Consider the following 26843-nt stretch of genomic DNA (forward strand, 5'->3'; position numbering starts at 1 on the left):
CCAATACTGCTTTCAAGTCACTCAAGAGAATAGAACCTGTTTTAAGACTCCAGAGTCCATGCCATCTCTTTAAAACGTGCCAGAGGTTTCTAAAGGAATGATGCAATATAAAACTAGGTTGATCACAGGTTCAGGTGAAGTTCCATAAGACTTGCTTTATTGACTTGAATCTCTACACATTGAAGCATCATGAAACTGCTCAGTATCCATCCACTCCAATAAACAACATTTACTCGCTGTTGACCCCCAGAACAAACTCCACAATCAATAGAGATCTATTAATGGTCCCATAAATTCTCTATGTAGGGCCATTGCGATAGATATATAGTGGTATTATTCTCCACACTAAGTGAACAGTGAGTCAGACTCACAAATTACTGTTCACACATCTTTCTGCTACAGGAATTGCTTTAGTTAAATATACTTCATTTTATATAATCACCATTGATTGAGCAAATAGTAGCCAAATAATTAATTTAAGAATTCTGTTAAAGAGCCGCATTATTTAGTTGTAACTGACAGTGCATAAATGTCTTATTGAATTTTATTACAGATATCATTAGCCAATGTAATTTTTTTTTCCATGTCTGATTATATTTTTCTTTCTCCATCAGGGGGCAGAGTGGCAGTGCGATGAGTTCACCAAGGGAGCTTGCTTCAGCCGGGGAAAATCAGAAGTGAGTAACCCGAGCGGTATCTACAAAAGCCCTGGTACTGGAAGAGTGCCACTGCCTGTGGTGCCTCAAATAAATTTGGTCAGGTCTGAAAAGGCCATCTTTTTTTCATTCATTGTTCAAGTAATCCTGTTTCGAAGTTTTAATAGGTCATCTGTAAGAGAACCCTTGGACCTTTGGATCATTGCTTCTCATGTTCTGAGCAGAAGCAGGAAAACTGGGTGGTCACTACAAAAGCCCTGGAGCTGGCCTGTAACATCTGAATATATGTGCCTCTTATGTGTATACCATCAAGTCTGGCAGTCTTCTTTTGTTTTGATTGTTTAATTATGCCCTGTAGTCGCTTTGAAGTCGTCAATTTTTTGTAATCTCTTTTGAATCTGGGCATGCTTGTGCTAGGGAGGAGCGAAGACTGGACTTTGGCTTTTGTTCTCCGAACTGTTAAACTCTCCAGGATGTGCAGCCCTGCCACAAAAATAATTGTTGCATAAACCTTCATTATGCCCTGAAGCACTGCTTTTACGAGACTGGAGTGTCTGACTTCAAGAGAAGACAACAATTAAAAGGCACCCATGAGCGCTCTATGACACAACAGTCTTCAAGGGCCGTTTTTCTCAGAAATGCAGCCAAAAGAAACCCCCACAAGTTAGGGGTTCTCTATTGTCAGCGCATGGTTTCTGACTGGAGCGTAGTTCTGAGGCTGCAAGGCAGACGCTATGGTTACACATAGACTCCGAGGGTGACGGGGAGTTTATAGCCAACCGCTGTGGTGCCGATAAACAACCACAGAGCCTTCTCCGTCTGACTGGGCATATCTCAAACAATCTCAACCCCCCCCCACCCTGCCCCCCAAAATGGTGTCCCATGCCAGGGCCTCAGCAGCTGGCTTAGCTGGCTGCAGCAGGGTATCTGTGGGAATGCCTGGGCCCCAGCTGCCTGTCCTGTGCTGATCTGTGTTTGTGACGGCTGACTGGCTGAGAACAGTGCAGGATCCACCCGGTCCTGCTGAGCTGGCTGGACCGGAGGCGCCTCTCGCTTTTACCGTCCCCTCGTTTTCCAGCAGCGCCTGAGAGGGGGGGGGGGGCTGGTCTCTTCGTGCGCACCGGAGTATGCAAATCTGGGCTCGGGGGCAGGGAATCTGCCTTTCAGAACCACCGCGTTACCGTCAGGCCCAGGCCCTGGATGAGCCCCAGCCTCCTGAGCGCTAAGTGCCGCTGCCGTAAAGGTGCGGTTCGTTCCGCGGGCCCGGTCCCCTGTGCTTTCTTCCCCGCGTGCGGTGCGGTAATAGCCTCATAATGAGTATGGAAGCGCTGGCCAACACATAATCATCAGTTAGAATTACAGAATGCACTACCTAGTCCCGGGAGTTGTTTATATTCTCTCGCGCATTAGAGTTTTTCTTGTCGTACATCAACTTTGTGAAGTTTTTCTTTTCCCCAATGCATGGTTTTATGTGAAATATCAGAGTGAACGGACTGTGGACTGAAGCAGTAATGGAGCAGGATGCTCTTGTTCATTATTTGCTGAAATGCAGTGTGTCAGCGGAGCTGCTATCGATGATACAAAGTCTGAGCATTTAACTGTCAGGCGATTCTCTCTTTTTCAACACATGAATCCTGCCTTATAGGTATGTGTTTGAGGAGAGAATTGAGAGGTGAAATGGGCCAGATGAGGCTGAACTGGTGGTTTACTTTGATTTCAAGGCAAGCTGCTTTGTGTGACTGTATCTTATAGTACACTATGGCTCTTAGACATCTGTCAGAGCTTTTCATAAACAAGTTGTGATGCAGGAAGCAAATAAAACCAACATTTATTTTCAGGAAGTAAAATTAAAATGGAGCCAAATTACACAGACACGTATAAATCAAGAATCCTTTTACAGTCTGCGTTTAGTCTGTGGAAGATGAATCGCTTTACGAGTTAACAGGAAGTATAAAGCACGCCTCTTCCTCCTCAGCTCTGAAACTCCACTAAATCAACACTACCAGCTTGAATTGAGAACTTGGCTCACACTTTTCCAAGTTCTGAGCTCACATACTTTGTGAAGAGCTGGATTTAATGATTTAAGAGAATTGATGAAAAGTCTTGTTAGCATACATGTGTTTGACAGTATGACCAACTGTCTCTTGTGGCTAAAGCCAGGACAACGACTGTCATCTGCCATGCGGTAGTCTGTGTACCACATGCTGGAGAGGTGGTAATGCTGCTGAACACATTGTACTGGATTTACACTCCAAACTGTGTGCTCCAGCGTATTTCTATGATTGATCGTTTTTTTAGGTCAGTCGGGACATTTTGCTGATGTTAATGGGCAGTTTTTACTATAAAATGAAAGTTTTGTCGCACAGAGCAGATCTTTCACTTGGAATCCTGTAAAATCCAGTCGAATTCCAACCTGAATTCTAGACTAAGTGTGTCTTTACCCAAGAGGCATTGAAATTAACAAATTGTGTTTTAGGAACCTATCTATACTGATAGATAATGGAACCAAGGGATATGTGCGGTATCAACATGCTCTCACAGCTTCCTATATCAAGGTTGTATGGTAGTTTCAAGAAAATTGCTTTACTTTTAAAATAATTTAAGTAGATATTTCCTTTGCCTGTTATGTTCTGTCTATGCTGTTGTATTTAGAAAAAACATTTTTTTAGCACTACTGAGTCTAACGTACTCTCACAGCTCCTCTTCTCTTTTTTTCTTTCTATTTTTCTTCTTTTTTTCTCCCTACAGGAAGAGTGCCAGAATTATATCCGCGTCCTTCTTGTTAATGGAGACAGGCTATTCACCTGTGGAACCAACGCTTTCACTCCCATTTGCACCAATCGCACGGTAAATGAAAATCCATTTGAATTGCTTGCCTCCCTGTGCTTGAAGTAGTGATAAGGGCCATTAGATGTTGCAAGTGTACAGAGCAGTTGTTTTTTTAATGGTGCATAGAAAGAGGGCCAAACATTTTTATTTTGCACAGATTACTATGGTGTTGTCAGTTTTTTTAAAAATGGATAAATCTGGCCTTGTCTCCTGAAATAAAGTATTATTGGTTTGTTTTCTATATGATGTATTTCTTGTGGTTTTTCTATGTAATTTAATGGACATAAAACAATGTTATTTTTTAAGTTATTTTGCACTCTCATTAAGGCCAATTATTCAGGCCAGCAGTAGCAAAGCATAGTGAAAAAAACACAGATTATTTTCCACAGTTTTGCTTCAAGTGATTCGTCACGATTGTTAGAAATTGATATTTATGTGTCCAGTATTCAAACCAGACTGATACTTCGGTGCTGACAGAGCGCTCATTTGCCCTGATGACAAACTCTCCTCTCGGCTTCGATGATCGTCGTGATATATTGTCCCAAATAAAAAGCCCAAGGACTGACTGTCCCGTTTACAGCGCACCGCCACGTAGTCACATGACATCAATAACAGGAAGAGAGAAAACTGATAGCCTCAATAAAAGCGGAGTAAATAATGTAGCCTTGTGTATCTTAATGCTATGGGTGATAAAGTGGCACCCTTAAAGAAAAGGGCATCGGAGTAGTAAAGCCACTCGGTGTGTGTGGCGCTCGCAGGTGCTTGAAGCCTCCGGCCTTAGTATGCGGGACAGGTGCCCTGCCCGTGTCCGTGAGGACTTGTCGTTTACTCCAAGCAGTTCCATCAATACCGGCCTCTCTTTTCTCACGGACCCTTTCAGTGGCCGCACAGAATGCCACATCCCATTTGGAAGGTACCGCTCTCTCCAGAATTTCGCCAAAAATACTAATGTACCCCCTAATCCGTTTCAACACTGGATGGCTTCACACTCTGTGTTAAAGTGAAAATCCTTGGCGGCTGATCCATATTCACGCTCAGACTCTCAGTGGCTGATCATACAGTATCTAACTGGGAGAATACAGAATGCACATCCACTAAGCTACACCGGGCTGCCCCATAGACTCTGCAGTCTGAGGGTCTCCTGTGGAAATTACCCATGCTTCCTGTTATGGTCAACAGATGGCATTTAGCAATCTCCCAGCTAAAACAGTCATCCATCAATCAAAGAAGTGACTTTTATTTGATTAGCCACTTATGAGCCATTCAACATTTGAATTTCAATAGGGAGATCAGGAAGGGTACGCTACATGAATACAGGTGCAACCACTTAAAGCGGCCATATTTATGGAGATGTAATAGTTGAGGCTAGCAGCATCTTGAATTATTCAGTGTTTTCCACGATTAAAGAATTTTTTATTGAGAACAAGTGAACTGTCACTGGGCCAGAGGACATCGGGTCTTGTTGTTAAATATTTCTAAGCATAAGGAGCAGAGCTGGGCCTCACTTTCAAAGGCTGTAGTAAAGATTAAAATTCAAACGCTGTATGTCCGTCTCTGTAAACCGAGAATGCTTTCATGCTGATATGGTTTAATAAGAGCTTATCCAGAAGACCATATGGATATTAGTGGACCAACCACCAGTGTTTCAGAGCCAGATCCACTGAGAAGTATTTCATTAACCGCGCATTTTGCAGTGACAGCACCATTTCCTTTTGTGACATTATGATTCTATAATTTTTGCTTTGCTTTTATTGTGTGCTTTAGCTCAAAGTTACATTGTGAAAATGGTATATTATTTCTCGGTGATGGCAGAATTCCATAAACATTCTTCTCAAAATGGAATTTTTTAGTCCTGGCCCTCCGCTCCCCTCAAAGCGAATCCTCTGGAAATGGTGTGCACCCCTAGGTGTGTTCTCTCTGATTGCCATTGCACTACAGTGGGAGATGTTGCCGTGACAAATGGAGAATGAGACAACATAATTGAGCAATTTGTGTATCCCACATTAACTGCAGAGAACACACAGCATGTGTTGTAGCAAAGTAACTGGCAATTGCTTTTTTCACTGCTTTCCAGGTCTTTGTATTGCCATTTCTATTTATTTGGTAAAACTGCAAACAATTGAACAGCAAGTTTGGAATGTCATGCTTAACTGGTTATTTTCACATTTAACAAAAAGCAGAATAAAAACGCTCCATTTTAACACCTAGGATGCAAATGAAGTGACTGTCTTAGCCTGTATCACGTGTGTGCATGTGTTTGATCGTTTCAGCTGACCAACCTGACGGAGATCCATGACCAGATAAGCGGTATGGCGCGCTGTCCTTACAACCCCCTGCACAACTCCACCGCCCTCATCACCTCCAACGGCGAACTGTACGCCGCCACGGCCATGGACTTCTCCGGAAGGGACCCCGCCATCTACCGCAGCCTCGGGGGCCTGCCACCCCTCCGCACCGCTCAGTACAACTCCAAGTGGCTCAACGGTGAGGCTGGGGCTCCAGAAGAGGCAACAGGGATTTTGGGGGGGGGCGGTGTGAGGGTGGGGGTGGTCCTAGTACTGGTCTCCGCACGCCAAGACTTGAACAAGCACAGATATGTATGAACACAGAGAAAGCCTGCTTTGTGTGAACAGGGCATATACTGTAGGAGGGCTCCTCTTGATTCTTGCGTATAGAGGTGGTTTGAAAATAAAAAGCAGACCCAATCTACATTTGGAGAACAAAGGGAATCGTAAGGGACACTGAAGGTCACTTTGTAAAAAAAATATATAACCAATAACACATGCCATCATTAAAATCCACAGTGAACCAAAGTGACAGAAGGTAATAACTATGATATTGTTAACAATTATACGACAGCCAGCCATACCCTTGGCTTATTTCCATCTCTGGGCTATTTTTATCCATCAGTTCAAATTTCAACCTTGGTCCATCATTACAATAGAAATGTGTGTCTAAAATAAACAGTCTGTATCTCCCAACAGGAGATGCACTGGCTAGATTAATCACCAGGATTAATGCCTGCAGTTCCCATTACATTTTGTAATACGAGTAGTATGAATATGAATAGGCAAAACTTGGAGCTGGAGGGAAAGCTTTAGTTGCTGTGTGTAATTTAATGGGAAGGCTGTATTCTATAGATTCACAGATGCCTAGCGCTTGCCACTACCACTGTTTACAGGTTTGCTCTTGGACTTGGGGTCAGCAGTCCTGTTACTTGGTTGGTGATGTCGCTCGATTGATCATACTTTAATAAGACTGTAGTGTGTTTGTGCAGAGCCTATTGCTTACTGCTTTTTTCTGCTTACTGCTACATTTTGAACCTTTGTCTGCTCATATGCCAAACACAATTTGTGTATGATAAGAGGAAGAGATAACTCTCACTTAAAAACAAATATAGACAGAGAGACACCGTAGATAGGTACGTAAGTATATAGACACAGGCCAAACAATATTAGGCCTTTTGTATTCATATTGCTTGCCGGTGTGATCCATGTGAAAAAACCAATCACTTTGGTTGGTTGTGGAATTGGCTCCATGAAGACGGCCGGGTGTGCAGTACGTCAGCAACACGGCGGCTGATTGAATTTCTGAGTGGCACTTGCTCCCGGTATCCACAAAATATTGGTGTTGCTGTGATAGATAAGCCTGTGTCTAGGTTACCCGCGCAGCAAGCAGCCACCGGCCGGAGCCACGCTGATTGATGAGAGAGAGACATTTTGTCAGCCTATTTGGTTTGTTTGTTTGGTACCGTATCCGTGTAAAAGCAATTCCAGTGTAGATGCACCCACTGGGCACTTGAATGTGCTGCATCGGGGTTTGCTGACTTTTATTTGATCTGATTTACTAAAAAAAAAAACTTGGTTTTATCATCGGCTTTTTCTCCAGTTGTGACTGACGGGACTCTGTCACTTTCGGGACAGCCTGAAATGCTAACAGATCTCACTTCAGGGTGATGATCTGACACCCCTCCTGGCACTGTTTAAAAAAAACAGAATGACTTCACTTGTTCAGAGGAAAGAAGAGGTCATCTGCTGTTTTGTCAGTGAAGGGTTTCATCTGATTTGCATAAAAGGGGATTGAAAAATAAATGAAAGTGGCAAATATCACAAGTACTCCAACCTTTCACGAAGTTTAATAACAGATTTTATATCAAATTGATTTTTTTCTTCACACTGTGCCAGTGTGCAAAGGTGCATCACCTGGAATAGCTCTTCCAGATACAATTAAAGATAAAATTAAATTACTGTCAGAAAGCATGAACCTCCCAATATAAGACCATTGCCACCATAACTGTTAACAACTGTTAATAACTGTTAACAGCTACCATAACTTTTAAATGTACAAAAATCACCTGTTTTATTTTAAGATGATCATTATAAGGCCATGAGCAGATTTAAAAAATTTTTTTTAAATTATCCTCTCAGTCTTTACTTTTTAAAGAGAAGTTCCTGCTCTTTGTGTAGGACCCGCTAGTCCACCTGTTAAAACTAAAATCAATGCATTACTATCAATTATTGTTACTGGTCATTGGTTGCTGTTCCTTTAACAGTCATTGTGACCTGTCACCCATTTAGCACAGTCACATTTCAATTTTTTTTCCTAATGCAGAACCCAACTTTGTCTCATCCTACGACATTGGGAATTTCACCTACTTCTTCTTCCGGGAGAATGCGGTGGAGCACGATTGCGGGAAGACCATCTTCTCACGGGCGGCCCGCGTCTGCAAGAATGACATCGGGGGCCGCTTCCTGCTGGAGGACACCTGGACCACCTTCATGAAGGCCCGCCTCAACTGCTCCCGCCCGGGTGAGATCCCCTTCGACTACAGCGAGCTGCAGGACACCTTCTTCCTTCCAGAGCTGGAGCTGCTCTATGGGATCTTCACCACCAACATGTGAGTGGCACACCTTCTCTGTGTCCATGAGCTGTGGGAGCCTAGCCAGATAGACATTTTCGGTTTTAGCAGTTTGACATTTGTAACCTTTTTTTAAAAAATGATTTCTTAACACCTGCTCATTTTTTATTGAATAAATGCACACAAGCCTTGCTCTACCAGAGATGAAAAAGTGTATTTCATAGTATGTATGTTCTTGTGGTATTTAAAGTAGTCACTGCTTTCATAAACTAAAACACTTTTTCCTCTAAATTATATTACTTGTTTATTCTATTTTACGGTTAATGAACTCAAAACATCTGGACTCATGCTCAGCCAAACTCGGTTTGCAGGGGTGGAGATGTGAATTCTGGTCCAGTCTATGTGGCTTTTTTAGGAACAGGAGAGACTAACAGCCGCTAGCGGTGAATTAAAGAGACCAATGTCTCCGCACATCGCTTAACGTGGAAGTGCGTTTAATATAAAAAGAGAAAAAAATTCACAAAGCGCTGAAAATGTGGTTCCTAATAGTGGGAGAAATGAAGGGGATGAATTTGACTGTAGCGCAGCGGCGCGTCTGCTCACCGCGTCTCTGCTCACTCGTCTTTCGCTCAGGAACAGCATCGCGGCCTCAGCGGTGTGCGCGTTCAACCTGAGCGCCATCACCCAAGTGTTCAGCGGACCGTTCAAGTACCAGGAGAACTCGCGATCCGCCTGGCTGCCTTATCCCAACCCCAACCCAGATTTTCAGGTAAACACCCGCCCCAGGGCCCTCCCGGAGAGTTGCACGGGCCTCATTGCGTGTGCCACTAAATCACATGCCAGCACAGAATGAAATTCGCTTTCTCTTTTTGGCCAGATTAAGTTGGAATGCTACTTTTTTCAGTGATGAGGAAGTTGCTGCTACTTTTTTGCTTACTGCACCTACAGCATGTATTTTGTTTTTTATTTGGTATATCTTCCGATAAACATGAATATTAAGGCCAAAGGCATCTCAATGTTTCACCACTACAATCTATGCAAATACGCTTTTGAACAACTTCTCTCTGTGGGATTTCAAACAAGAAGGAGGTAAATGAAATAGTTATGAACTAGCGCGTATGAACTGCAGGTCAGACTTCATTAATTTAACATCATTTTACCACTGTCAGGTGTTTTGCTAAAGGACATGTTCTGCCTTAGTTCCATCGAGAAGTACACTAATAAATAAAACTTTTCGCAAGCTTACTTTCTGTAGAGGCAGGTCAAAATGAGTATAAATTTCATGAAGCCAGCACAGCAGGTTTACACAGCAATGATGACACGAAGCAATATATCCCAAATTACTTGCACTCTGAAGTTACCAGCTAAAGGGAGATAGCAAGTGGGCTAATCCCCTGGCCATTTAAACCGGTTTACCTCAATCTGCAAACAGAGAGCATTTGGAGTTATTTCACGTGCATTCCATATCTGTGTCACTCTGCTTGCACAAGTGCGTCCAGGTATATAGTTCAACTGGCAGACATGAAATTCTGAAATTAATCAGCTGCAAAAGGAAAATGCCTGCACTGCAAGGGAACCAACCACAATCAAAGGGTGCTTTGATTGATGGATTTCTCACAGTTTGTGGAATTGCTTACAATTTTTTTTTCCAAAAGGGAAAATGGTTTGGACCACAGAGCTCCATTAAGTAAGCAGACTCGTACTTTATCTTGGTTGAAGTGACATCTTCATCAAGATTTTTTCGGTGTTATGGGATTTAATTTATGAGGCAAAGATGGACTGTTCTATTGATGTAAAAAATGTTTTGCCATAAATTCAGCATTTCAAGTCAAATGTGGACATGACTGGCTTCTCCAAGTTTTACTGAGATCATTTTACATAAATTCTCACTGTCAGTTATGCAGTTAATCTTCTCTGTGTTTAAATAATCCAGCAAAGTTTGCTGTTTGCACCAATGTTAATATATAATTTATAAGAATTCATCACTTGAATGAATATTGTTAAGTACAACACAGAAATTAATTTACAATATATCTCCTAAGATCTCAGAGCTTTCTTTATTTACGCATTTTGTTTATCCTAAGACACATAGATCTTATAGATGGGATTACACTTTGACGCGTGAGGGAAAGCTTTCACTGTTCATCAAAGTGTTCTAAGATTTTGCTGACTTGCACTTGTCTAACTTTTTGCCACGAACGAGTTTGCAAGATTGCCGAGGGGAACTTGAGACAGACAAACACATCAGTTCCCGCTGCAGTGTGGCATATGTTACGGGAACACACCCAGGCTCAGGCAGCCCTGTGTGCTGATGGAGAAATGACAGCAGACGGTCGGTGAGCCGCCTGTGCGGGGCCTCACCTCGGCTGCACACGAGAAATAAGCCATAAATCACCCAAACCGCGCTCGGGCCCTGGCTCCCCCCATGGCCCCGCTGGCAGCCGCTTCACCCGGCAACCGCTGTGTGCTCTCTCGCCCCTGGAGACCCAACGTTCGGCTTGGCGGAAAACGTCAACGAGAAGTTTCTCTTATTTGTTTTCGCCCTTTCTTAACTGAGGGGGTGCTTCGCTGGTTCAGTGTTAAGCGGAGGGAATTGTTCCGGAATTCAGAGTCGTCGCTTGAGGAGGGAGCTGGGATTGATTTATATGGAGTGCTCGAGTCAAGAGGGATGTGTCACAGTCGAGGTTCATGAGAGAGCTCACATCCTTGCTATGGTTCACTGTCAAGATCCCTGCATTTTACTTCCAGGTTAAAATACAGGCGTGTTGTTTCTTTGTATGTATTTTTTACTCCTAATAGAAGACAATTCAGATTTTCACATTGTGGTCACACGGTATTTAAGCGGATACATAGCCTAATTAGCATAATTAATCTAAATGTATTTAAATTAAGATCTCTAAATTAACACAGGCAACATAACGAGCATGACAAAATTATTAATTTATCTTTTTATGAAGGCTATTGTAAATGTTAACATAAAGAAGATTCGCCAAACATGAGGAGAAAAAAATGTCATAAACTCACTAAAAGTCAAAAAGGTATCTCTATTAAAGAAGATGCAAACAAGAGGAAAGCTGTTAACTGGAGGCGCTGTTTTATAATTTGTTTAAAACTTGTTTAATTAACCTCACTGGAATAGAACAAGAAGTCTCAGGTATTTCAGTGAGAAGTTTCTGTTGAGTTTTTTTATTTTCGTACATTGACAAAATGACTTTTAGCATTCTGTAGGGAAAAGTGCGATACAAATTAAGTATAGTTATATTCTGTTTTTATGTATTTATTTTCATATATGATCTTGAAACATGTTATCGTATAGCTGACTGTGATTAACAGGATAGTTGATTATGATGCTAGTTGATTCTAGCTCTTCTGGCTTCACCCTTACTGGCTGTAAGAATATTGTCTTTTTTTGTACTTGTATGCTGATGTTAACATGATTTTCTTGTGCTTTGTACTTTGCTTTGCAAGTAATTGTTCATCATCATCAGCTAAATGAATATAATACAGTGTAATGTAATCTTGGCCTTTCTCTGTTGTATCAGTGTGGCACGATAGACTACGGCTCGTACGTTAACCTGACGGAGAGGAACCTGCAGGATGCTCAGAAGTTCATCCTGATGCATGAGGTGGTGCAGCCTGTGGTCCCAGTCCCGTACTTCATGGAGGACAATGTGCGTTTCTCTCACGTGGCTGTGGACGTAGTGCAAGGCAAAGACATGCTCTTCCACATCATTTACCTGGCCACAGGTACGTACCTGCGGCTCCAGTGAATCCTCCTTTCTGGTGGGGGTGGGGTGTGCTGGCTGGTGTTTTGTTGCGCCAAGAAACTGTCATTTAACACAGGCCTGTATCATCAGGCTTCACTTCAATTGCTGAGATGGACAATGTTCATAAAACCCACGAGTAAAACATTTTGTTTACCAGACAATTTTATGTTCAAATATCTGAATGGTTCAGCAGCCTTGTGTCCTTCTTCAAATGTTCTTCTGCTCAGTGGCAGTACAAAAGCCTGATGCTGCCAAACACTTTAAAGTGGAGAAACAGAAAAGTAAATAGAAGTGATCGTGCCGAGTACTGTGAGTAAGCACATCTCACCTCCTACCTGCTTAAAACAAGCAAGCTTCGGGCTGTGCTCCTTAATGCCTGATTAAGGTTCAAATGTTCAGTGGTTCAGATTTTTGGGTCAGCAGTACGTGTTGTGCTGATCAGCAGAGTGTTTCTTGATCTCATACAAATAGCATTTTGATAAAAATGGGATAAAATCTGGTGCATGTACATTTCTTAAATGTGGAAAAGATTGCCCAGGAGGCCTAACAAAGACATTAATATACAGGCCGGAAGTGAAACTTCAAAGGTTCATATCGCTGACATGACCGTAAACTCAACAAAGGGACATGTGCTGACCACATGCATGGGGTACTTGGTAGCTCTTTTTTTTCTTAAATCCTCCAAAATGGTAAAAACTATGACACTCAACTCAATTTTTTTTTTAAAGTTCCGTTAATTGCACAGTTTAAAAAGCCCATAGTGAAAAATAGGAAGCAGTATGGAGTTCAGGGAGAGGTTATAAACCATGAGGGCCTAAAGCAGGGATCAGCAACTCACGGTCCTCAAGGGCCGAGACCTGCTGGTTTTCCACTCTCCCTTTGCCTGGGAGTCAGGTGTGAAAGCAGTCTGGCCAATCAGTAGCACTAATTACCCGGGAGAAAAGAAAACCAGGCCTGTATTTGAATTTGAGGGCCAGAGTTGATGATCTCTGGCCGAAAGTATATTACATCTATCCTGCAAGGCACAACAGCGGCAGTATGGAAAATTAAAGGTAACGCTTCGTGCAGCATGTCGTTCTCATGCCAACTAGGTCCGTCTGTGTGTCGCAATATTATTTTGGGCCAAGACACCTGTTTCGGATCAGTGGCCTGAAATTGTCAGCCATGCTGAAATAACAATGTTCTCATTGTGTGTCCAGCCATATAATCAATGTGCCTTATAATTGCAAACATTTGTGGCAGATTCCAGGGTGCTAACTAGACCCTAGTAAAAGACCCATTAAGCGTTGCCTAGGTCATTAAAGTTTGTTAGCCGACAAAGCTGAGTGGAAGCAATTAGTGCTCAGATTTATACTGCTTATTTAAAGCATTTGATGGAATTTTTGTCAGTACCCTTGAACCTGTCAGTGCCTCACAGGCACTGACGGGGCCAAGCCTTACCTCAGCGTCTGTGGTCTTAAACTGCTAGACACAGAAGAGTACTGCCGGACAGGACTCCAGTTTATCTCAGGTCTGTTGTTCCGGTCCATTTCTCTAAAGCTGAATGCAGTGGCAGTGGTTAACATTTAAAGGTTCTTAGCAACCAACACAGGCATTAAAATGTACCCTGGCTACTGGGAATAATAAACATGACACTTTCAATTGTATCTAAACTATAATTAAATAATGTATTGACAGAAATGTAACTCAAATATTTTGCAGCTAAATTCATTCCCATTGATCTGATTTTGCTGCTTGCTGCTCTTAGCCAGTGTAACTTTCAAAGCCTTTGTTGGAATTCAGTAATGAATGTCCTGAGTTAAGTCAGCATTTGTCCTTAATGTTGACTATAATTAAATGCCTGTGTTGCTGCACTTTCTTCTTTTCACCGTTTTTCAGGCTTACAAATCACTGAAGTCGTTTGTACTGGAAAACATAACACTTGAATTTGTTTCTAAACCAAAGTTTTGGACAAATGTTGATTGAATCCATTGTCTAAGCTGTGTTATTTTTCCCCAAGCCTCTTACAAGGCTTTGTATCCGAAGACACAAGGGCACTGCAGTCAGACAGGCATTATTCTCTTTGTTTTAGAAGTTCTAGAACTCTTTGAATGTGACAAGTAAATAAATACCCTGTCCATCGGGAAGCAATCTTTTTTTATCTGGAATAGATTAGCTTTAGAGGTAGGTTTGTGTATTGAATGGTCTGTGGCAGATCAGTGGTTCAGCCTGCTTTGGGAAGTGAGGGACTGTCTGATCTGTCTGGAGATCCTCACTCTTCCAGACAGCTGTGCCTCCCGACATCGGGGCCTGCTTTAATCACAACGTCCGATCAGAGATCCTCTTTCCTTCACAGATTACGGGACCATCAGGAAAGTGCTGTCCCCATTGAACCAGTCGGCCGGTAGCTGCCTGCTGGACGAAATCGAGCTCTTCCCCCCCAGGAAGAGGCAGCCAATCAGGAGCCTGCTTATTCAGCACAGTCGCAGTGTGCTGTTCGTAGGTGTCAGGGACCAGGTGATCAAGATCCCGCTCATGCGCTGCAACTTCCATAAAACACGCGAGTGAGTACATAACCCCCACCCCCCCCGCGTTTCTGCCTTTTTTTTTAAGCTTTTTTAGATTTATTATTGTTTACCTGTCATTTCTCTTTTCATCCCAGTTTAATTTTGATATTCTGCTGGATATAACTTCATGACTGGAATTCATATCTTCATCTACCTTTATCATAGCTTGCATACCTTTATCTACAATAAGCTGCCATAGCTGAACCAATTTTCAAAATATTTGTTTGGTAGCTGATTTTCCATTGCAGGAAAGGTTTGTGTACACATTCTTTGTACCTAAACCCAAAATAAGGCAGAGCAATGATTTTTGTCAGAGATAGACATGCCTGACTAAATAACTGACTGTAGGTTAAACAAATGGCACATTTCAATAAGCAAAGTGGAATGAATGGGCTCTTTCAAGGTTACCTTCCGACAATTAAACGGTTTATCAGTTTTATATATCTGCATCTTGGAGGAATTTTGTTGCGGGCAGTTGTGAGGAATGGCTTTACGCTGCAGCCACATAGCAAAGTGGGCTCATCCCAGTTTAAACAAAGTTTATTTACTGTATGCCCCTGGAGCTAAACAATAAAAAGCTTTCTCCACTCTCTCTTTGCTCATCGATAAAGGACAACGCTCTCTGATTGCATATAAACGAGAATTGCTGAGCTTGTAAAATACAGGCTGAATTTAGTTTTATTAGCTGACTGCAGAATACATGTAGTCAGATGATGTCTGGGGGAGGGGTGGGGGGGATTGGGGAAGGGTTGGGTCAAGCACTCACACAGATATCAAATACAAAGGCACTTGCAGTGTGGAAATTGTTTTTAAAAAAGGATTCCTTTAACCCTCCCCAAATGTTACACCCGTGCCATTGTCACCAGCCTGCTAGTTACCAGATCCCATGGTTTTTCTCTTGTGAGATTACTTTTTTTTATCCCAGATTCTCCCAAATCATCTATGCACCATGTGAAGCCTCGTCATGTAATATTTGTCACTCCTTTTATCTGAGCAGTTCAAGTGTAATGGTTCTCTTCTGGGTACAATAAAGGCTTCCCAGAAGGGTCTGAGAAAAATTGCTTTCTTTCTCGATGTCCCACTGTTGTGAAGACAGCAGTGCCATTATCATCTGCCATCGGCTCGAGTCTTTTCATTTTTTGTCTTTCAGTTGTGCCAGAGTTGGCTTATTTGCATTACAGTAGAGGAGAATTATGCTTACTTGGGAGAAATTAATGGCTACAAGATAGATGTTTGTAAGACAGGGGGATGTTCTTAATTAGACAGTTATGTTAAATGTCTAGTGTTGAATAGCGTTAGTCGAGCGTTAGTTTCGGCCTCTACGTGGTATTACTGAAGGTGACTTGTCGTCCTCAGTAATTTCAGCGCTTGTTGGTTTTGGCAGGGCCTGTGTGGGAGCTAGGGACCCCTACTGTGGCTGGGACCTAGTGCTGAAGAAGTGCACCACACTTGAGGAGAGCCTCAGCATGAGCCAATGGGAACAGAGCATCACAGAATGTCCGGTGAGTTCCCCACGCGCACCAAGATAATGACCGGTCTGGTTGGGCATTCAGTACTGTACAGCATGCTACCTCTGCTGCTCTTCGAATTGTCATTGCTGTTTTTTTTAATTTGTGGAATATGTTGTGTGTACCTTTATCACCCCTATATGTTCAGTCTGAAAGTCATGTGCATGAAAAAGTCTAGTAAATCCAGATTTTAACAGGTGTAGTAACTCAACATGAGCAATGGCAATATTGGAGACTTTGTAGCAGGAAGGGCGACATTTTGAAAACAGATATTGAAAGGACCTCACTAAAAAAATAGCCTGGTTTGATGGATGTTCATTTAGTTTAAAAAAGCTGTGTTTCTATGTTGTTTTACATGATTTTTCTCCTTATTAGAGACATGGCCACTCACTACGAGATGGCATAATATTGACACCGCACTGTAGAAAGGTCTGCAGAAATCTACTTTAGAACTGCTTTATCCCTCTGCCTTTGGCATTCTGAATGTGTTTGGGCATTCACTCAGTATGTGTTCAGGCATTCAATCAACCTGTGCCCTTAGTGCCCTTAACGTTGGTTTACAAATGGGTGCTAGAGTTCATTTTTTATCTCTGCAAACACAGTTTGGCAAGTTAATTTTGTTGATCAATGAGCTTGTCATGAAAACCACTAACACTAATCCAGGCCTGAATGTATTCAGACAGCTACAGTCGAGGGAAAACAATTAATGACCAACAGCTAATAATAATACCTGTCTTTGATTATGCCACAAACGCAGGTCTGGGGGACTTCAACCCAGCATGTTTTTAAACCCCTGAAACTCTCTGAACTGGGAAGGAACACTGAACTGGTTTATTCATGAAAGTGATTATTAGAATCATATGATAAACCGCTACCATAGAGGAAAGTGTATAGCTGTAAGGACCAAGGGGGCTACAGAGAAATTGGGATTTTAGGAAATGAGGATATCTTCAACCTTCTAGCAGGTTGCAGATAGGTTGAAACAAAGAATGTGCAAACTCTGAGTGACTGTTTTTTTGGGGGGGTTTTTGTCAAAGGCCATGTTCACAGACCAAATGTTTCTGAGTCACTGGATGAAACCAATTTTGACTGCAGCGAGTCAGAATGTCCGTGTTGACCAACAGTGTTGTCAGAACACTATTGTACTCAGAAGTGATTCGGGCTGTTTGAACTTTCTAATGAGGTGTGAGGCTCTCGCCCCGCATGTCCCTCTCTTTCAATCCGGAAGTAGACTTTAAATTTCCCTCAAAGAGCAGTTTGTACAAAGATCCTGGCATGGAACCTCTTCTCAGGGTCCATTTATGTGTCACACAGAACCAGTGCCTTATGTGCCAGTGCCTCATGTCTTCAAGTTAGACAAGTTCTCCGTTCTGCTGCATTTTCAAACAAATTGATTGTATTGCCTGTCACAAGAACAGAGGAGGTCATTCTACAGTACATGTCATGCATAACATTTTTTCATAGAGGAAATATAATCATTCCGGCATATTGTACTGTACAATACTATGCATCTGTAAGGTGCAAGCAAGAAAAGGATGTATTTATATGCTTCTATGCAAATGTTCAATACATCCCCAGCCGCTACTGCTATGTAAATATATTTAGGTTTGAGTCGATAGAGTAGCACAGACAAGCTGGGGTGTCCAGTCTTATCCAAAAAGGGCCGAGATTGGTGCAGGATTTTTGTTATAGCCCAGCGCTAACAGACCTGATTGGACACCCTGACATAAAGCCATTTGGAATGGATCTGTCTATTGGCTTCCACTCTTGGCTGTGTGGAGAGTTTTAAGCATGAAGACTGACACCGTTTTGTTTGGATGATGTATTTTCACTGTCAGGCACTTGTAGAATTGGCAGAGAAAATAGTCTGTGTCAGTTTTATTAGTCATTTTAAATATGAATGGTTATGAATGCATTCATTTGCAAAGCATCTCCAGTCCAGAAATGAGCCGAGGAAACCTGTGATGTATAAAACTAGAATGAGAAATGCACATTTTTACTCCATGAATCCAGCAAAAAAAAAAGCATCACTTTGAGAAACACTGTAGTTTTCTTAAAATAACTATGCCAATGATAAATGGGTAAGATAAGCATATGTATACCATTTCATTGTGTTTCTAAATGAGGAAAAATGTTCTGTTGAAACTTAAACAGTAGATACAGTAACAATGTGCTATGGTTTCTACTTCGGTAAGCATACACAGTTTTTCAACCACCTTTTATAATTTTAAAGAGATGTGCACAGGCCCACATGGCAGACTGGTTATGAATGAAAGTGGTGGGATAAATTCCCCTATTGAAAAATGTATTTGTCATGTTTTTTTTTTCTGAACAATACACCAACAATACACTCTTTTTTTTTAAGTGTGACACTTATTTAGTCGGATGAAAGTGTTGACAGCAGGCAATATTACGCCTTTAAGACCTCTTCAATGTCCGCGCTCAGAATTTTCCAGCAACTCTCCTGTGAAAATGTGCTTTCACACAAATGTAGTTAACAAAACAGAAGTGTTTTTCCCATGTGGCAGGTGTAGCTTTTACCAAAGCGGTGGGAATTGTGTGGATATTTTTAAAGAAAGCACACCATTCCAATAACACCTGAAGAAGAATATGATGAAGAAGCAAACAATGTGGCTGAGCATTATTGTACAGCACATGCAGTATAGTATTGTGGTAAATTAATTACCTGTGGAATGGGCTGAAACATATCATGTGGGATCACTTTGCATTTAATCCTTCTGAATAACAACCTTGATGCATTTGGCTCGATGCAATTAAAAGGATGTTTGGTCCCCCAGTGCAAACATGAATTCTCTCTTGTACAGGAGTGTGATCACACTGTCCTTGTGGAAGGAAAGCCACTTCTCTGTGATATCTATTCCCATGGCATCATTCGTTTAGTTTAAATTCTGTTCCACTATGAGTCTTGGTTTTCTTTGGAAGAGAATAATGTCTTCTAAGTTCATTGTTCTGGAACTCCTATTTTTATGCTATGTTTGGGGCACTGCAATAGCGTGGAATTCTCCTCAGGGTGTCACTAGTCCCATTATACTGCATGCGTAATGAATTACATTAAAAGAGAATTTTGTCTGCATTACTGAAATATTTCAAAAAGATAAAATATCTAAGGCTGGAAAGAGAGTATTTTACTGTAAGCTTGATTATGTGGGCCGCCTGTTTGAGACCCACTGTGATCAATGAGGCGTGTGTTACACAGGTGAAGTTTGATTCAGTGCCAAAGGTTTAAATTTCCCTGTCTGGTTGAAATGGAGATTTTTTTGCAAAAAGGAATTATTACACATTTAACATTTCATGTAATACCTTAAAAAATGGGATGATTTTTAATAAATGATCCTTCACTTTAAGGATTGTGCTCTATACTTTTGTAGACTATACATAATCAAACCTACTTAAACATACCAGACGTACTTAAATTGGTAACATTGTTGCCAAGCCTTGCCATTGACTACATTGTTTTCCCCTTTTTTGAACAGACGAGGAACGTGACGGTGAACGGGAGGTTCGGGGCGTGGTCGGGCTGGAAGCCGTGCGGTCACAGCGATGCAGGCAGCATGGGCTCCTGCCTGTGCAGGACCCGGGCTTGCGACAGCCCCAACCCCCAGTGCGGTGGGCAGCCGTGCCAGGGCCCCAGCGTGGAAGTTACCAACTGCTCCAGGTACCCTGCAGTAGTACTGAATTCATGCCTATGAGTGTTCAAGAGCTTGGAATTATATGAATGTTCTGTTTGTTTATTGTGTACTCTACTGTAGTTTTGAGCTATCAAGCTATTGGAAGCCTCATATGGTTACTATTACCTTCGTTTTATTGCATAAACATTTGTAAACATATTTCATTTAAAATGTAAAATGAAAATGTAATTTCAAGTTATACTGTTATACATTAGTTCATTATTAATTCATAATAAATGTGTTAATTACAAATTCATGGAAAATCATGAATTAAAAATGAATTCGCAATCTTATATTAGCAGTGCAATTTTAATGCAGCATTTTTAAATAATACAGAAATGTCACAAAGTTCCCTGTAATTCTAAGAAGTCAATTAGCAGCTGTGGGAGCTTGATGCCCTGTGTGATTATGGGTTTATGAGAGCATGTTGTTGTCTTCAGAAATGGCGCCTGGACACCCTGGACATCCTGGTCGCCCTGCAGCACCAGCTGCGGCATCGGGTTCCAGGTCCGACAGCGCTCCTGCAGCAACCCCACCCCCCGCCACGGGGGCAGAGTGTGCGTGGGCCAGAACCGCGAGGAGAGGTACGCTCCAGTCACTGCCCGAGTGTGGTCATGCCACATTCAAGGGCCTGCTATTGAACACACTCATAAAGGCAGTGCCATTTCATACGTTATTTCAGTTAGAATCACTGGCACCCAGTTAAAGGAAATGGTGGTGATGCCAGGATGTCTCATTTGTGTGATCTGTATATACCAACACAGTTTTTATGATGTGTGGAGGCATTGTTATTTCTGAAATAAGGAGCTCAAAATAATTTTTGCAGTTTCTTAGTAACCCACAGACTTCTATTTGTGAAAATTGAGATTATGAAGCCGGCAGGCATACTGATCCTGCTGAATGGCTGAAGCTAAGCAAGTGTGGGCTTGGTTTGTCCTTGGATGGAAGACCACCTGGAGAAACTAAGCTGCTGCTGGAAGTGGTGTTGGTGGGCCAGCTGGGGGCAGTCTTCCCTCTGGTCAAATAAAACCCCAATGCCCCAGTGCAGTGAAGGGGACACTGTGCTGTAGCAGATGCCATCTTTCAGATAAGACGTTAAATCGAGGTCCTGACTCACTGTGATCAATAAAGACCCCATGACACAGAGTAGGGGGTTCCCTGGTGTCCTGGTGTCCTGGCTAAATTCCCAATCTGGCTCTATCAACCTGCCTCCTAATCATCCTATGATTTAATTTGCTAAAAATTGATCTCCACCTTTGCGAATGTGCGGTGAGCGTTCTGGTGCAAAATGGCTGCTGTACATCACCTAGGTGAGTGATACACATTGGTGGTATGAGAGGCTGTATCAACGTAAAGCCCTTTGAGCATCTTGTAAAAGCGTGATATAAATTCAATGTTTCATTTATTCATAAAAAGCGTGCATACGCTATGGTCATGAGTGATTCTTTGCAGGTATATATGGACTTCATCCCTGTTCAGCATTTTTACACATTGAGTAGTCATTGATTCTCAAAGTACAGAGGTCTGACATTCAAAATAATGCATAAAACAGTCCTGCATTTAATGTTGACATTTTGTTTAGCATTTAAGTCTCTGCCAGATTACCATTGTCTTGTTTTTGATTGTGCTGGAATAGACCTGTATGTTTGTATTTCATGATGTTTTAAAGAGTATGGCTTGTAGACATTGTATTATTTATAATTATGAATGAGCTTGACTTTTCCAATGTAGTTTGTTACAATCTGGTCCAATATAAATACACCCTTTCATCTGAAAAGTAATAATGTGGTGTAATTAGAAGGCCGCATTCTCAGATGTAAAGTTTAACATTAACATTTTTTGGGGACATTTACTGTAACAATCATGCATATTATAAAGTAAATCATACAGATTTCATATGGAGGTAGTCTAAAATTAAAGGTCATAGCTAACTACCACATTGAGGCACAGCAATGTCCCTTGTCGACATGCTATCACATTTTAATTTGGTCAGACTCTTATGACTTGATTCTGACCTTGAATATGACCTTGAAGTGTTCATTTTTAAATGTGGACAATCATTCTAGTGTTTCTATTTCTACCACTGCACTGTTCCAGATGAATTTGCCACCCTGCTGAAGTTCCATAGAATACCAGCAGTTTCCTTAGGAGAGAGCAGGGTGGAATAGGCTTTCTCATTTTTTATATGTTCATCCCATCACAAGGGTTTCCATAGACACAAATGCACAGAGCCTTGATGGAACAGGATTTCCATTTTACCATTTATAACAGATTTATTTCCTCATTATAAAAGACAGAGTTTTCTGTCAAAGAAGTTGAGCCATTGTCGAATCCCCAGAACCCAATGGCCCAATGTGTCTTAAGTATGAGCCAGGAATAACCACAAAAAGCACTGAAGCCAGTCAGGTGGAAGCTCGCGTTGGCACTTTGCCAGCAAATGTGTAGTTTTCACACTGCTGTGTCCGTTAATAAGATACCTTGAGTTTCCCAGTGGTGGATAATAACTGTGAAAGCATACCTGGAGTTTGCAGGGGTGTCTGGATTCATCACATCTAAGGACAGCTGCATTCATGGAGGAAAGATGCTTAGTCAATTTCCCTTAGGAGCAGTCGGTCAAAAGTACATTCCCTTTTCTTTTTTATGCATTTTCTTCCCCTGACTTTGCTGCAAAAGGAAACAGGCTGGTTGGTTTCAAAAGTACTTATTGTCAAAACTGGACTCTGGCTTCGCATCGCACACACACACAGAAAAAAAATTTTTTGGACGCCATTCAGCTCGCGTGCACAGGAGTTGCACGCTTACGCAGTTCTGTCCCCAAAAAACAGAGGCCCCTTTTCCTGCTGCTCCAGTACCAGATGGCAGCGGTTGCAGCCGTAGCGGAAGCCTTAGCATGCGGCTCCACTGGCGGCCAGACAAAGGCACGTTCTTTGTTAGGGAGACCAGATTTTGTGATACCCTTGGGGCTGAAGCCCCCAGTCCCAGTCAGGGTCTCTCAGAGTCCACAGCATGCAAGCAGCTCTCACCCAACCACAGAGCCAAACGCACTCTACACATTTGTTTCCAATAGCTTTCAGTGCCGGGAGCGATTTTAAGGAAAAGCTAATGTTGTCATAACGGTTGAAATACTGTGAGGGACTACATTTGGCTGAAGCTTGCAAGAGAGAGGTTCATGTTTTCATTTTTTGGTTCATTGTAGGGCATAAAAGTATGCATTCTTTTTTTCCACTCTCAAGCTTTTTATTTTTGATTATAGCATTTGACATATGCCACAGTTTTTTCTAGTATTTGCGCTGGCAGTTGGAATTTCAATGAATGAAATCATTTGCATATTTTAATGAGCAGAGGGTAAGATTTTAGCAGGATCTTATTGTGCACTGTATGGCACCCATGATGGAACTGATGGATGACACCTCTACAGGGATGTGGGTTATTTACTTCTCCTCCCACCTCACAGCTTTCAACAGCGCTCAAAATTTAATGTGGAGTCGTTGAAGAGGAATGCAATAAAACGTGAGCGAGTAAATTGACTTTATAGGGAGTCTTTATTTTGTGACAGTCATTAAGAGAAAAGCCTTTTGTCCTTAAATACTGAGTGTAAAATACTTTTTTTCTTTTGCTCGGAAAAAGAGTCTTGACGTTAAACATTTGGACAAGTTCTCACAAATTAACCGAATGCGTCAGTTTCTTTTGAAATTAAATTACTATTAAGATATTAAATCTGTCTCCGGTGCCATTTATTAGTCCCTGGGAGTGTATGAACATATATGGAGACAGCAGACGTCATTTCATTTTGATATTCCTGCTCATAAATATCATTAAAGGCCAATTGGTTGGTTTTATGGGTTATCATACATGTGTATACATAAACAAGGTTTACAGCTGTCTGTGCTTAGATGATTAGATGGTCCCTGTAACAGTCCTTATTTTTTAGCGTGAGTTAGGATCAAAAAGCTTTTTGATGTAAATTGCACTCATTTAAAGGAAGTAATTTGTTTTATAGGCTTATGTTGTTCCTGTTGTGGCCATCTGAAGCTCTGATAATATATTAAACTTTCCATTTAAGTACCATTTTACGGTTTTTGTTAATGCCAAATGAGCAGTGATTCTGAAATTAAACTTATACACGTCATTCATGAGTAAACAAAGGCTTGGATTTAATCAACAGTTGTTCTTAATACCAACTTAGTGTCGCTTTTTTAAAGAAAAGGCTAAACAAACTGCATTCATGAAGAAACAATGCATTTCGTGGTGAGCTGATATTGATTGGACAAAAGGACAAACATTGATTGGACTAAAGGACAAATGTTGATTGGATCCCAGCCAAGGTTCTCTTTAGCATATCTGCCTCATGAACTAATGCTTTGCAGCCCTTGAAATGAAAATGAAAAGGAATAATAGAAAGAACATGGCTAATGACGATGCTGCTGCACACGTGCAAGCATAGAATTCTAATAGGAGTAATATGCTATGGATGAAATAAGAAACAACTTTTTACCACTATCAGATGTTCTATTTATTTAAGGGCCAGCTCATTGATTTAAGAGGCTCTAGTCGCTGGTTTTAATCTGTTCTCTTGTTAGTCTTGCTTTGCTGTATCAGTAACTGTAATCTTTTCAAGCTATTCTGTTTCATAGAACCAAAACTCATGGGTCAATTATGATGAACTCTTTACAGCTTCATTACGCTCCATTTTTAATTAGAGTTAGGGGATTGCGGTCTGTTTCTAGGCGACCGCTGATTTACTGTAAAGTGAAATGGCACAAGTGCAGAGAACTCTGTGTCAGCCTCCCCCGCACAGCCCCCTCTGTCACGCTGTACTGAACACCGTCATGTGGCTGCTGATGCAGGTACAGTAGACTGAGCAGAGAGTGGCATTATGGCACATGCTCAGAAAGGTTTGTCAGTAGCCTTCTGTTAAACAGAGAGCTCGGTTTAACACGTTCTCATTAAAGGGCTGTGCTCCATTAGAGTATCACCAGGGCCCCAGATTGTAACAGGTATTCAGGAAAATAATGACCACCGCTGTTTTATTAAGACACCTTAATTGGGGCCATTTGGCCTAAGTCATGTTTTTACGTAGAGATGCTTTCCGGCGGCCTGTTCAGAGTAAAGTACAGATCTCAACAGCTGATTTATTTCCCTGATGGAAATGCTGACATTCTAAGAAATGTTAGAATTTAGAATTACATGGTTAAGCTGTACTTAGTTATCCCATGTAGTATTTGACATGTACTAGGGGAATGAAGATTGTAATGTGCTTTATGTGAGGAATGGGGTCACACACACACACACACACACACACACACACACTCATGTGAGAGTATACAAGACCTTCCGTGAAAACCCTGCATTTCCTTCTCCTCACAGATACTGCAATGAGCACCTTCCCTGTCCGCCGCACGTGTACTGGTCAAGCTGGTCTCCATGGGAACGCTGCACAGTGCCCTGTGGGGGCGGCCTCCAGACCCGCCGCCGGACTTGCGAGAACGGGAACGAGTGCCCCGGCTGCAGCCTGGTAGGTCCTCTCCTCGAACTGTGACACGGGTCATGGCCAACCCCTGCGGCTGGACGCGGTGGTGCCGGGCCAAAATAGCACCCTGAACTTTACTCCAGAGATCAAGTCCGACTCTGCAGTATTTATATCGCCCACTATATTAATTAGACATTTCCTGGACTATGAAAAGTTGCAGTCAATAGCTGTAGCTATTCATAGTCCCGGATCATAAAAGCGCCCTGGAAAAAAAAATTGAAAAAATATTGTGCACTCGTATTTTTCTTTTGGTTTCTGAAAATACTAGCTGTGAAAAAATAACAGTGGTCCCTCTGTGGAATGAGGAAAAGACAGGGAAAACACTACAGCCATGCGGACCTCAGCTTGGATTACAAGGGAGGTGGTGCTGCTTGTTATTTTAATGCTATTTCCACTCTCTCTGTCATTAGCATTCCAAAATTAAAAATGAGTCACATGACCACGGTATCCTTTACCATTCCAAAATGGGAGCAGATGCGAAAGACCTGGGTGGGGAGGAGGGTGCATAGGTTGGGGAAGGGGGGGGGGGTGCACACAGAGGGGAACACATCAAAATGAAAACTTGAAAACAATGGAAGCGAGCACTTTTGGTAAATGTCTGCTTCATTAGCACTTTTCTGATCACAAAGAATATAGGAGCACGTGGCAGGCCTCAGTCAATGGCAGTGACAGGCCGTGACAGGGCACTGCATGGGGACACCTAAAGGAGAGCGGGAACAGCCGAGGAGCCGTGCCTCTCTTTCCGGTGTGTTGCGGGGCAGTCGGTGTTTCACACACCGGAATATTTCACAAATACCTAGGACAGCCTTGGAATGGCATGTGATATTCGGAAAAAGCGGCGTGTGTCAGTATCCACCGTGCATCTAAGCATCTTTTCCCAAGCCATTTCCCTCCTACTGCAGAGAATCTCTATTTTAACAGCCTCGTGTGCACACAGAGGAGATCAGAGTCATGGAAGCAACAAATTAAACAGAGAGAGGCAGTGGGTGGGTGGGGTGAGGTCAATGCCTTTCACATCTTTCTCGCAGCTCTTCTATAACTGAGATTCTTGGGCACACATCATCTCCTCTTTACCAAGACAGCATGGATTTAAAATGGGGTTGTCAGACAAATCTGGGTGTAATTCCATTTCAGTCATTTTTCTTGGAAAACTGTCAAAGGCTCTGTCTGATCAACTGCTCCTTTGGAATATTGATGTCCCCATCAAGACAAACATCTATGTGAATAATGGCAAAACAGACAAAAATCACTGGAAAATGAAATATATCTAAAGGCTTTCTTGGCAACATCTCCCTTCCGTCAAATGAAATGTATCTTTCAAAAAAGATTTTACATCTGAAAGTTTTTTGAAATTCGTTTAAGAATACTGCACCATCTGTTCATATTAGTTTCGTACTTTGGAAGATGCACGTTAATTAGAAGAGATTAAATTAGAAGTAGTGAGTTTTGCCTTCCTGCTG

The 26843-nt window shown here is 41.9% G+C and overlaps 1 protein-coding gene across 2 annotated transcripts in view; it reads left to right on the forward strand.

Annotated features, from left to right (window-relative positions):
- The window catches only part of sema5a (sema domain, seven thrombospondin repeats (type 1 and type 1-like), transmembrane domain (TM) and short cytoplasmic domain, (semaphorin) 5A), a 102422-nt gene that overhangs the window by 53750 nt on the left and 21829 nt on the right, over positions 1-26843 (forward strand). For both annotated transcript variants that reach the window (XR_004764694.1, XM_035412435.1), the window contains exons 5-15: positions 615-677; positions 3405-3503; positions 5756-5969; positions 8097-8382; positions 8977-9112; positions 11886-12090; positions 14446-14653; positions 16041-16158; positions 19659-19840; positions 20294-20437; positions 25221-25368. Coding sequence is in view for 1 of the 2 variants with exons in the window: in XM_035412435.1 (XP_035268326.1) it covers positions 615-677; positions 3405-3503; positions 5756-5969; positions 8097-8382; positions 8977-9112; positions 11886-12090; positions 14446-14653; positions 16041-16158; positions 19659-19840; positions 20294-20437; positions 25221-25368 (1803 nt within the window). In the remaining variant the exon portion in view is untranslated. The remainder of the gene's footprint in view (positions 1-614; positions 678-3404; positions 3504-5755; positions 5970-8096; positions 8383-8976; positions 9113-11885; positions 12091-14445; positions 14654-16040; positions 16159-19658; positions 19841-20293; positions 20438-25220; positions 25369-26843) is intronic.

Source organism: Anguilla anguilla, chromosome 4, assembly GCF_013347855.1.
Source record: "Anguilla anguilla isolate fAngAng1 chromosome 4, fAngAng1.pri, whole genome shotgun sequence".
In the NCBI taxonomy this organism is placed as follows: Eukaryota; Metazoa; Chordata; class Actinopteri; order Anguilliformes; family Anguillidae; genus Anguilla; species Anguilla anguilla.